This window comes from Pelodiscus sinensis, chromosome 2 (assembly GCF_052426305.1).
Source record: "Pelodiscus sinensis isolate ZL-2025 chromosome 2, ASM5242630v1, whole genome shotgun sequence".
In the NCBI taxonomy this organism is placed as follows: domain Eukaryota; kingdom Metazoa; phylum Chordata; order Testudines; family Trionychidae; genus Pelodiscus; species Pelodiscus sinensis.
In genome coordinates, this window is record NC_143053.1 from 42,299,120 (window position 1) to 42,311,562 (window position 12,443).

General features: G+C 47.0%; 2 protein-coding genes across 5 annotated transcripts in view; one reads left to right on the top strand and one right to left on the bottom strand.

The window, feature by feature from the left end:
- Window positions 1–2,870, bottom strand: part of ESRP1 (epithelial splicing regulatory protein 1) — a 61,549-nt gene extending 58,679 nt beyond the window's left edge. For all 4 annotated transcript variants that reach the window (XM_075920380.2, XM_075920379.2, XM_075920378.2 and 1 more), the window contains exons 1-3: window positions 2,738–2,870; window positions 2,271–2,399; window positions 972–1,085 (exon numbers count right to left, since the gene is read on the bottom strand). In XM_075920380.2, the coding sequence (XP_075776495.2) occupies window positions 972–1,085; window positions 2,271–2,399; window positions 2,738–2,869 (375 nt within the window). In that variant the 5' untranslated portion in view covers window position 2,870. The remainder of the gene's footprint in view (window positions 1–971; window positions 1,086–2,270; window positions 2,400–2,737) is intronic.
- A 199-nt stretch (window positions 2,871–3,069) lies between these two features.
- The window catches only part of VIRMA (vir like m6A methyltransferase associated), a 63,488-nt gene continuing 54,114 nt past the window's right edge, over window positions 3,070–12,443 (top strand). The window contains exon 1 of the mRNA XM_006110999.5: window positions 3,070–3,197. Coding sequence (XP_006111061.2) covers window positions 3,153–3,197 — 45 coding nt within the window. The 5' untranslated portion in view covers window positions 3,070–3,152. The remainder of the gene's footprint in view (window positions 3,198–12,443) is intronic.

The window sequence follows — 12,443 nt, forward strand, 5'->3', positions numbered from 1 at the left end:
CACTTGGGGTTTAAGATCAACATTTTGTTATCCACAGGAAAGCTACAGAATGTCATTGGCTTGTATTTTTTGTTTAACCCATATCAGTGCAGAGCAGATTTCAAATTACCAGCTATTTCCACTGAAATAGCAACTGAAGATCCTAACCAGTATTAAATTCCTTTTGTTCTAGACACTATACACATGCATAGAAAATAGTTTAAAAATATTTGGTGACTAAGATGACAAAAGCAATTTTCAAATGTGTGTGTTTTTCTAAAACAAATCCGCACAATCTAGTTGCATGGTGGAGGAATAGCATAAGATAGATAAATTGTACAGCAGTTAGATAAGTAATTTTATCATGTGGAGAGAAATGTATACAGGTTGGACTTTCCTTGTCCGGCACCCTCAGGACCTAACCAGTCCCAAATGAGGGCATTTGGTGGACTAGGGGAGGTCCCTCTCCTCATGGCCCATGCTACCCTGCTGCTGTCCCAACCCCAGGGCTTTCTAGATGCCGCTAGTCCCACTGATGCTAGGACTGGAGTGGCACAGCTGGAGCTTTGCAGTTGGGGTCAGAGCTCCACAGCTGCTTGGCTCCACGGCCCCCACTAGGGCTAGGGCTCCCCACCATGCTGCACCCCTTTTGACCCACTGGGCTCCCGGCTGAGTCACTGGTCCCCCTCTACCGTGCTCCTGCCCCAATGCCAGACCTCCCTGTTCCTGAGCTCTGTGGTCATCACAGTCTGATGAAGAGTTACAGCAGTATTAGTAGTTAACTGTACCACTTTCATTGGAAAATTTTCCTGTGTAGACAAGCCCTAAAGATCTAATAAAAATAGTCATAGGAGAGATTTCTCTGTTATGAATATGCTGAAGCAGTCACATTGGACATCATAAAGCAAGAATAAGCAGAACAATTCTTCATTAAAGCCTAAACACCACCACAGAGATAAGCCCTAAGGAATATCTAATGAATACAACCTTACCTTTTTGGAAGCTTCAGGATGCAGAAGCTGTCTGATGTGAAGCGGTCCATCAGTACAGAGACAGAAGGAAGTACCTAAACCAATATTCAGTTCATTGCTCACAGACTGGTTAAACTGAAAGTTGAAAAAATAGACATAGTACAAGTTTAGTATCAGAGTTTACTAAGTCCTGCACTTTGTTTTTAATAGCTCGGTGTAACTTTCGGACCATTACAAACAACTTGTTGAACACGGAAAGGGAAATGTTCAGGACTATACAACACTCTTAACGGGAACCAGGTCACATTCCCCTGCCTTGTTTAGGCACACAAATCCTTTGGGCTAATATTCAAAGCTGCTGAACCATCACAAATCTGATTAGAGTTAATGGAGACTATAGTTGCTCAGAACCTTTGAAAGTCATCCTAGAATATTTAGGTGCTTCAATAAGGCATCACAAACCTAACTCTTGCATCTGACGAAGTGGGTCTTTGCCCATGAAAGCTTACACTCTAATACATAGGTTAGTCTCTATAAGGTACCACAGGACTCCTTGTCGCTTTTGCAGACCCAGACTAACATGGCTACCCCTCAGATACTTGAAATCTAACTTTAAGCATCCTCCTTAATTTCTGCTAAACTCTTTAGACTAAAGCTCCTGGCAGGGGCTGAGAGCTGGGGGATGTTACTCTTCTCTGTAAAGGGAGAAGCATTAAAGTAACGAGTTGGGAGCCTCCAGGTTATTAGGCAAGAAAAAGAGAAAGAGAGCACTATGGTTAAGCAGGGATAAGACTGCTTACAGCAGAGGCTGTCTCCACCTTTGGTTCAGGTGAAGAGAAGAAATAAAATTTCAATGAGTTTAATAAGTAAAGTCAAGGAGACAACTAAACTTCAAGGAACCTTCAGTGAAAGGGCTCAGAGCGAGTGGATCACTCCCAACCTAGCCTACTACTACCCCAGGCTGGAAAGGGGAAGGGAATGGGGCAGATTCGGGATCTTAACAGGCCCTTGCAGGATCCCGGCCTCTCCCAATGCGCTCATCTGCCGCGGGCGCAATAGGGCCATGAGGGCGCTAAGAGCCTTCTGCAGCTTTCCAGAGACTGCGGCTCCCCCGCCCGTCTCCTCCGCGCACGTGTGTCCCAGGCGAGCTGCAGCAGACCCAGCAGAGCGAGAGGAGCCCCCCCGGAAGAAGGTTCGAGTCTCTCCCTGCCCGGCAGGGGGTAGGTCCGTGCCGGGCGCGGGCTATTGGCACAGCAGCCGGAAGCGACTCCCTGGGCAGAGGGGCTGGAGACGCCCCGCGGAAAGCGGAGCTGGAGTCACCTGTCGCAGGGCTTGTTCCAGCGGCGGGGCTCCCGCCAGGCGCTCCACGTCCAGCGCGGTTGTTTCCATGCACTCGTCGGTGAGCTCCAGGTGCTCGGGTCTGACCGGCCCTTCGTGCAGGCTCCCCGCCTGGCGGGGGACTAAGTCAGTGCTCTCCGCTCCCCAGCGCGACACCCCCGGCTGTGCGCCCCCTCCCGCGTAGAGCGGCTGCCCCGCGGGCTGGAGGCCCGGGGGTGAAAGCCTGGTGGACGGGCCCGCCACGGGGCTTGCTGGAACGGGGTGGCCGGGGCTGGCGGCTCTCCCGCCCCAACTCCGTCTGCGGCCAGTGTCAGGACGCAGCACTTCCCCTCAGGGCTCACAGCGCCCCTGGCAGCCCCTGTTGGGGCCCTCCCTGCAGCCCCCTCCGGGACGGGCAATCCCCGCCCGCAGCCTCCCCCCCGCGGCCGGGGGCCTGCTCAGAGCAGTACCTTCTTGTGGGCCAGATCCACCACTTTCCACAGCAGCTGGACCAGCTCCTTCTCATCCGAGCCCAGCTTGGCGCCCTGCGCGCCCGCTGTCGTCCCGAACAGGATCACCAGGTAGTCAAGAGACGCCGTCATGATGCTCGCGGGGGGAGCAAGACCCCAGCTGTTACCGAGAAGACCCTGCCGCGCACCCCCCACACCCGGCGTGCAAGGACGCGCCCCGGCCCCCACCCAGCGCACACCTGCAGCCACTTCGCTCTCCCCCGCCCTCCACCACTCCCGGAGACCTGCTCAGGAGGGGCGGGACGGGCAGCGTCCCCTTTTGTAGCTGATTGCTCGGGCCGGGAACCTGTTCACGGGCAAAGAAGAGCTGCGCCCGTAGGAGGTACGCAATGGCTGCGAGCCTCTTGCTTTTGGGATGTGGCCCTACCTGCTGCTTTCCCTCCCTCCCCACGTGGTGCAGGTAAGAGACACCTGAAGGAGCCCGCCCATTGGCCCCTTCAAACAAGGACGTGGCAGCAGGAGGGGAGGAGGCAGCGGTCAAGGGGGCAGTAGCAGTAGGTGATGGCAGGGGCAGCGAAAATTAGGCGGAAGCAACAGCAAAAGGGGGAAAGAGTAGGGGCAGAGAGAGAGAGAGAGAGAGAGCGAGCAGAGGCAGGAATATCAAACTGGGGTGAAGGCAGCAGCTGTAGATAGATTGAAAAGCAGAGAGGTTCCAGGAGAAGGGGAGGTGATAGAGTAGCAAAGGGCAAGTGGCAGCAAGAGCCAGAGGAGCCATTGGCATGGGAGAAGAGGTGGCTGTTACCCAAAGGTAATAGACCAGGAGGAGAAAGCACTTCAGTAGCTAATGACAAAGTTGCCTAATGAGATCAACTCATCTTCTTTGCCTGAAGAAGCTGAGACCTGGCTGCATCCAGCCCTTTGCTCACTCTGCGTGGTATTGTGATAGCTTTTCTCCCTGCTGCCGCAGACGTGTAGAGCCCGAGAAAGGTACACAGCCATGGTACTGCTTCATGGTCACTGGAGCCCCTGTACCATTCTCTCCAGGGGCTGAGGGAAAGGAGGAGGAGAAGTGGGGTGTCTGGTTTGTTGCTTAGGGGAAGATGCGGAAAAAACTCCAACACATGCTGCATTTTAAAGAAGCCCAAATCCACTGTATAGGAAAATAGGCTCTGCTGAAGCTTTGACTGGGGCAGCTAGATGGCAAATAGGGTCCAAATAGGGAAGGTGGTAGATTGTGGGGAGTGGAAGGAGAGGACAAAGAGCTGGCAGATGACTTGAAGGAAAGGGGAAGCATGTGGAGTGGATAAGAGGGTAGCTCGGAGCAACATGGAGGGGAATCGGTGGGGAACTGGGCAGATGTAGTGGCTGTTGAGTGTGGGAAGGATGCACCCATTGGGCTTGTTGGAACTTGTACTGTGCAGGTGCAGCAGAAGAGGCTGATGGGCAGTTTTCGGCTGACTTCAGGGAAGGGAGCCTAACAGCAATTCAAGGCAGTGAAACCCCCTTTATTTACCCTTTTATACCTCCAAGTCCCTTTAAACACACTTTATTCAAAGATAAGAAAAAGGCAACAACACTGATTTATCAAATGGGTGCTGTGGCCACTTTGACAGCATTGCAGCATGTGGGTCAGGCAGACCTGCATCTCAGCTGTGCTGTGAGTTCAGCGGGGGTACCTGGGATGTCCCTGCAGTGGGCACTTTCTTAAAGCACTGGTCTGGCTAACAACCAGCTCTTGACTGAGTGGGCAGGGGGTGATTGTACTCCCCTTGCTGGCTGCGATCCTGAAGGGGGGTGGAACATGTCCTGGGTGGGAGTAACAATGTTTACAGGTAGCAGACTGGGCTAGACATAGTGTTGCTGCCTCCCCACACCCCCAAACAACACCTGCATTCTATGAAGTGGTTCCAGACCATCAATCAAAACCCTTCAGAGACACAGCTGACTGCCTCCTGCCCTCCACCACCAGGGAGCATTTGACTGCTAAGGAGAATGGAAAGAGTGAGTGTGGAGCAGGGTAACTGGCCCCCTGATCCCAGACTAGACACTTACCATGAAAGGCAATTTGTGAGAGAACTTACTTGCAAAGTTTTCCTCAATAAACATAGCAAATACTTATTTATTTTTTCTAGAGCAACATTTTTCCAAGGATCTGAAACAGCTTTACAATAATTAATTAATTAACTAAACTTCCTTCCCCCTTACACAAGTTTTTTCAAAGAGCTCTTCAGAAGATTTTAACAAGCACTGAAATGCAAAGTGGGGAGGGGGGAGGAAGGAGAGGGGAATAAGAGGAAGAACAGAGTGCAGCTGTTACACAACAATACTACACAACAGTTTGGGACAGGAATTGAAAAAATCTAAATTGAACTAATGGCTGCAGGCAGCCAATGCCTTTCATATAAGTATCTCTCCTATCACTCAGGAATTATATCCATTTAAAAATTGTGTAACCTGAGATACCAAGAGATAAAGTTGTAAATGTACATACAGTAGTGATTCCACTGGGGCTGTCTCAAGTTCTCTGCACATCTGTACCATTATTTTCAGATGGTCAGATAGCTAATGTTGTGGTATCCTCTTGCACTAAGGATACCTCTCTGGAGGAGGGAACATCAGTTGTTAGGAAGAGACAGGTGTTAGTAGTGGGTGGGTGATAGTTAGAAACATAGCTAGTTGGGTTTGTGATGACCAGGAGAACCGTATGGTGACTTACCTGCCTGGTGCAAAGGTTACGGATCTCTCAAGGCATCTAGATAGATTTATGTGTACTGCTGGGGAGGAGCCAGTGGTCGTGGTACATGTAGGTACCAGTGACGTAGGGAAGGGTAGGAGAGAGGTCCTGGAAGCTAAATTTAGGCTGCTAGGAAGAAGACTGAAATCCAAGACCTCTTAGAAATGCTTCCTGTTCCACGCGCAGGGCCAGATAGGCAGGCAGAACTTCAGAATCTCAATGCATGGATGAGACGATGGTGTAGGGAGGAGGGGTTTCGATTTATTAGGAACAGGGGACACTTGAGATGGGGGAGCCAATACAGGAAGGATGGGCTCCACCTAAACCAAGGTGGATCCAGATTACTGGCACTAAACATTAAAAAGGTCGAAGAGCAGTTTTTAAACTAAGAGATGGGGGAACGCTGATTGGTACGGAGGAGCACGTGGATCAGATGGAGACTTCTCTTAGACGAGAGTCCATGAATGGAGATTGTCAGTATTTTAGTCAGAAAGAGAGGAGGGGAGATGATAAAGTATGGGCCATATCAGACAAGAAACAAGAAACAATCACATATACAAGAATCTAATACATCAGGGAAGGGCAGACAAACAGTGGCAATTTTTAAAAGTGCTTCTACACAAATGCTAGAAGTCTAAATAATAAGATAGGTGAACTAGAGTACCTCGTATTAAAGGAGGAGATTGACATAATAGGCATCACAGAAACCTGGTAGAATGAGGACAATCAGCAGGACACAATCATACCGGGATGTAAAATATATCGGAGGGACAGAATAGGTTGTGCGGGTGGCGGAGTGGCACTATATGTCAAAGATAATGTAGAATCAAATGAAGTAAAAATCTTAAATGAGTCAACATGTTCCATTGAATTACTATGGATAGTAATTCCATGCTTTAATAAGAATATAGCAGTAGGGATATATTATTGACCACCTGACCAGGACAGTGATAGTGATGTTGAAATGCTAAGGGAGATTAGAGAGGCTATCAAAATAAAAAACTCAATACTAATAGGGGACTTCAATTATCTCCATATTGACTGGGTACATGTCACCTGAGGACGAGATGCAGAGATAAAATTTCTCGATGCCTTAAATGACTGCTTCTTGGAGCAGCTGGTACAAGAACCCACAAGGGGAGAGGCAATTCTCGATTTAGTACTGAGTGGAGCACAGGATCTGGTCCAGGAGGTAACTATTACAGGACCACTTGCGAATAGTGATCATAATATAATAACATTTAACATTCTTGTGGTGGGAAGAACACTTCAGCAATCCAACACTCTGGCATTTAATTTAAAAAAGGGGAATTATGCAAAAATGAGGAGGTTAGTTAAACAGAAATTAAAAGGTACAGGGACTAGAGTAAAATCCCTGCAAGCTGCATGGAAACTATTCAAAGACGACATAATAGAGGCCCAACCTAAATGTGTACCCCAAATTAAAAAACATAGTAAGAGACCTAAAAAAGAGCCACCGTGGCTTAACAACCATGTAAAAGAATCAGTGAGAGATTAAAAGGCATCTTTTAAAAAGTGGAAATCCAGTCCTAATGAGGTAAATAGAAAGGATCTTAAACCCTGCCAAATTAAGTGTAAAAATGTAATAAGAAAACCCCAAAAAAGATTTTGAGGAACAGCTAGCCAAAAACTCAAAGTAATAGCAAAATGTTTTTTAAGTACATTAGAAGCCAGAAGCCTGCTAAAAAACCAGTGGTGCCCCTGGAAGAGACAGAGACAGAGACAGAGACAGAGACAGAGACAGAGACAGAGACAGAGACAGAGAGAGAGAAACAAAATGATTTCTTTGCTTTAGTCTTCATGGCTAAGGATGTTAGGGAGATTCCCAAACCTGCGCCATCCTTTGTGGGTGATGGTTCTGAGGAACTGTCCCGGATTGAAGTGTCATTAGAGGAGGTTTCGGAACAAATTGAAAAACTTAACAGTAACAAATCACCGAGACCAGATGGCATTCACCCAAGGGTTCTGAAAGAACTCAAATGTAAAATTGCAGAGCTAACAACTGTGGTTTGTAACTGATCCTTTAAATCAGCTTCTGTACCCAAGGACTGGAAGACCGCTAACATAACACCAATATTTAAAAAGGGCTCTAGAGGCGACCCTGGCAATTACAGACCGGTAAGTTTAACGTCAGTACTGAGCAAATTAGTTGAAACAATAGTAAAGAATAAAATTGTCAGACACATAGAAAAACATAATTTGTTGGGCAAAAGTCAACATGGTTTCTGTAACCTGACCTATGCCCCAATAAAACCAAAACTAGGTGGATAGAAGAACTGAACCTAGTTGAAGCCTCTAGAGAAAGTGGATCTACTGTGACGGATAAACCCCTTTCATAATTGTAGCAATTATCTACAGAGTTGTGTCACTGTAGAACTTGTAGTACAGACATCCACATAGGGACTTTGTGGCATTGCCTAATTTTTGGGTGCCTAGGAAATAATTGAAACGACATTGGATCTGCAAACTCTACATTAGACACACATAGATTCCCTATGCAATGCATGGGGAAAGACAGATGCCTAAGAATAAGATCCACAAAAGCTGGCATGCTGGGTAGGAATCAATCTCAGCCAGGGGAGATGAAGAACAAAGTAGTGTGTCTTAAGTCCTGCCCCTCTCAAGAGTTAGGAACATAAATCTGGGCTGTAGAGCAGAGGTCACCAACCAGTCAACTGCGATTGACTGGTCAATCCTGAGGAGTCTCCAGTTGATCACAGTCACCCAGTGTTGGAGCAAGGCTGTTGCTAAGGCAGGCTCCTTGCTTGCTCTGGCCCAGACCACCAACCTGTTTTGGGGAGTAGCCAGTGTGGCCCTGTGCAGGGGAAGGGGTCTCGACTTGCTGCTCCTGCCTGCAAGCACTGCCTCCCATAGCCCCATTGGCTGGAAACAGGGAAATGTGGCCAATATAGCAGAGGAGGTGGTGCCAGCAGACAGGAGCACAAGGAGACACTTGTCCTTCACCCTCAGAGGTTGACCCCTTCCAGGAATGGCGTAGAGCCTGGGTAGGCAGGGATCCTGCCTTGGCCTTGCTGTGTCAATGACTGGGAGCTGCCAAACAGTAAGTGCCTACTGCCATGAGACTGCACCTCAGCCTTCTCTTGTAGCTAGTATCTCAACCCCCTGCCCCAGACCTGCATCTCCTCCCAGAACCAGCACCCAAACCCACGCCTATATTCCAAGCCCCTGCCAGGGGTGAGACCATGCTGTAGGAAAAAATCACATATCTCTGCTTGTGATCTGGTGCCAGAAGCCTCTCCTGCGGTCAGGAGGCTAAGGTGCCTATGTTATTTCTTGCAAGAAGTGCTAGATGAGGAGGAGATGATGGTGGTATCCCCCTCTCTTAATTCTTTTAGCCTGCTGGTTACAACACTCATCACCTATGTGGAAAACTGATTCAATTCCCTACTCTGCCTGAAGGGGGAGAAAAGTTTAAAACTAGTTTCCCTAATAATGTAGAGGGGTGGGGAATCTATAGCCCAGGGACTGGATCTGGCCCCAGCTTGCCTGACTCAGTCCCCAAGGCTTGGGGCTCCCTCCATCATCAGGGAGCCTGTGACAGTGCTCCAGCCCAGCGGCCTCCGCACTAGACTGTAACACCACTGCTGGCTCCCTGCTGCAGCAGGGAGGGGAGAGCCCTGAGCCTCATGGACTAGAGTCAGGCAAGCCAGTGCTGGATCCAACCCATGGGCTCTGCTTGGTGTGGGGAGGCAGCAGCCCTGTGGGCTGCCGCTCCTCCACCCCCCCCAGCTGGCAAAATGACAACGGAACAAAGTGTTGCCTAGAGGCTTCTCTCCCCTCCCTCCCCCCAGCTCCTATTGGCTGAAATGGCCAATAGGAGTAGCAGGAGGCGGTGATGGAGTGGCAGGGGACAGAGCCATGTGTCCCCCCAGAGAGCTGCACCAGGTAAGCACTTCCCCCAGACCCTGCACCTTCACCTCACTCCTCCACCCCTCCTGCCAGAGTCTCCACCCCCAGCCCATTCCTGCACCTTACCAGCTTCCCAGACCCCAGACCTCCATTTTGCTAATGCACCCTACCTCCCACCCAATCCCCCACAGCCGAATCTTGCATCTCCCTCCTCTCCTGCATGCCACCTCCCACCCAGACCCCCCAACCCACTCCTGCACCCTACCTCCTGCCCAGCCTGCTCTTGCACCCCCCCCCTCTCTCAGAACCCTTAACCTCCAGCCCACTCCTGCACCCTCCCTCCCACTCAAACCTCATACCCCAAGCCTGCTTCCTGGCAGACCCCTCCCACACACTGAATCCCTTATTTTTGGCTTCACCCCAGAGCCTAGGGGGTACCACAAAATCTACTAGTCTGGACCCCACGCTCATGGGGAATATGGGGAGTGTTTTTCTACTTCTCATTGGAGGCCATCTCAGTGAGGGTTGTTTTGTTTTGCTTTTTGCTTCTTTGAAGGTGTGCGTGTACTATCTAAGATAGTGGCATTACAATATTTTTCTGTCTTATTATCTATCCTTTTCCTAATTCTTCCTAATATTCTGTTAGTTTTTTTGAGTGGATGTTTTCAGAGAACTATTCATAATGATTCCAACATCTCCTTCTTGAGCGGTAACTGATAATTTGCATCCTGTCATTTCATATGTATGAGGAAGCTTGTCAAAGACTTTCTGAAAATCCAAGTGCACTGTATTAACCAGATCACTCTTGTTGATCCCTTAAAAGAATTCTAATCGATTAGTGAGGCATGATTTTCATTTACAAAAGCTGTTTTGACATTTCCTGAACAAATGTTCATTTAGGCGTCTGATAATTCTGTTCTTTACTATAGTATCAACCAGTTTGCTTGGTACTAAAGTTAGGAAGTTGTTTGTTTGGCTATGTCTAGACTGCAGGCTTCTTTTGGAAGAAGCTTTTCTGGAAGAATTCTTCCGGAAAAACTTATTTTGAGAGAGCGTCTACACAGCAAAAGCACAACAAAAAGGCGATGTGCTTTTTCGAAAGATAGCATCCAATCGGTGTGGATACTATCTCACATTTCAGTTGTGATTACTGTGAATGTTGGCCTCCAGGGCACCTGTGCTTTTTGCTGGAGGCCTCTTCTTTTGAAAAAACACTCTCTTCTGTGTCCACAGACTCCTTTTTCCGAAAAAGCATTTTTGGAAAAAGGCTTCTTCCTCGTAGAGTAAGGTTTACCGCTGTCAGAAAAACCCCTTCATTTTTTTGACTTTCTGTCGAAAGAACGCAATAGCAGTGTGGATGTAAGTATTGTTTTTCCAGAAAAACGGCCATTTTTCTGGAAAAACTCTGCAGTGTAGACATACCCGTTGTAAATTGGCATTACATTAGCTATCCTCCAGTCATCTAGTACAGATGCTGATTTAAGTAACAGGGTTACATAGCACAGTTAGTAACTGCAATTTCATATTTCATTTCCTATAGAACTGTAGGATAAATATCCCACTTTGTCCTGGTGATTCTTTAATTTCTCAATTAGTTCCCAAAACTCCTTTATTGACTAGGACAGTGCCAGATTTGTCACCAAAATATGGCTCAGATACAGGAATCTCCCTCAAATATTCTGCATTGCAGAGTAAAATATTCTTTCAGCTTTTCCACAGTTACCTTATCTTCCTTGTCTGCTTCAGTGTTTTGATTGTCTAGTAGCCCTATTGATTGGCAAGTTTTCTGCTTCTGATGTACTTATAAAAATGTGCTTTTGTTTTTGTATCCCTTGCTAGTTCTTCACATTCTTTTTTAGCCTGCCTATTTTTATGTTTAGACTTGACTTTCCAGAGTTTATGTTCCTTTCTGTTTTCTCAATAGGATTTGACTTGCAATTTGAAAAGGATCTCTTTTTGCCTCTAACCATCTTTTACTCTGTTTAGCCATTGTGGCATTTTTGGTCTTTTTTAAAATTTGGGGTATATATTTAATTTCAGCCTCTACTATGGTGGTTTTTTTTTAATTCATGAAGCTTGCAGGCATTTCACTAACTGTTCCTTTTAATTTCTGTTTAATTATCTTCCTCATTTTTGTATAATTCGCCTTTTGAAGTTAAATGCTACTGTGGTAAGCTTATTTGGTATTCCCCCTTCATTCTTACATGAATGTTAAATTATATACATTATGGTTGTTCTTATTGAGTGATTCAGCTATATTCACCTTTTGGACCAGATTCTGTGTGACACTTGGGACTAAATAAAAAATTTTCTCTCCCTTTGCGGGGAGAGTCAATTTCCCTCCACTCCAGTTTGATGTTCTCCCTCCCCTACAATAGCAATCTTCTGTAATTATATGGTGTTGAACAAAATATAAAGAGATCTGACAGATAGTACTCTGTGTACCATCCATACTGAAAATCTTTATAGCAATTTCTGCAGGAAAAAAATACTATCCATTGGAGTAAATAATTACTTGATTTAAAATGATATATTTTCAAGAATGGAAAGCCTTGCTCTCTCTCCAGCCCTTTATTTTTGGACCTAATCTTAGAAATGATCTGCATTCACATTCTGCCTATAGAAGTGAATTGGTATACTGTGTACCCAGTACTTAAAGTTTCCTCATCCCAACTCTATCACAAACCTACAGAAAAAAATCAATCTCCTGCTATGCACTACATGGTTTGTGGCCTCCACTAGCACTTCACACATAAGCTGTCATTGCTATGGCCCCCTTGCTGCATCCTCCCCTTGTCCCTGCACTGAGTGGCTCTGTGTTTTTCCCAGGAATTGAACTTCGGGGCGGGGGGGGGGGGGGGGAAGGGTGTTCAATTTACAGGGGAAGTGATAGCTGATGAGGGGTGAGACCATAAGGGTGAAGGTGGGTTGTATCACACAATAGTACAAAACGGAAAAAGTTTCATGACTATTTTATTAGATTAACTCCTGATTTAAAATCCATCAAATTACAGTTGGCTACTCAAACCTTTTATGAAGCGCTACATCTATATTCTTGATTTCTTGTTGCAATTTTGAACA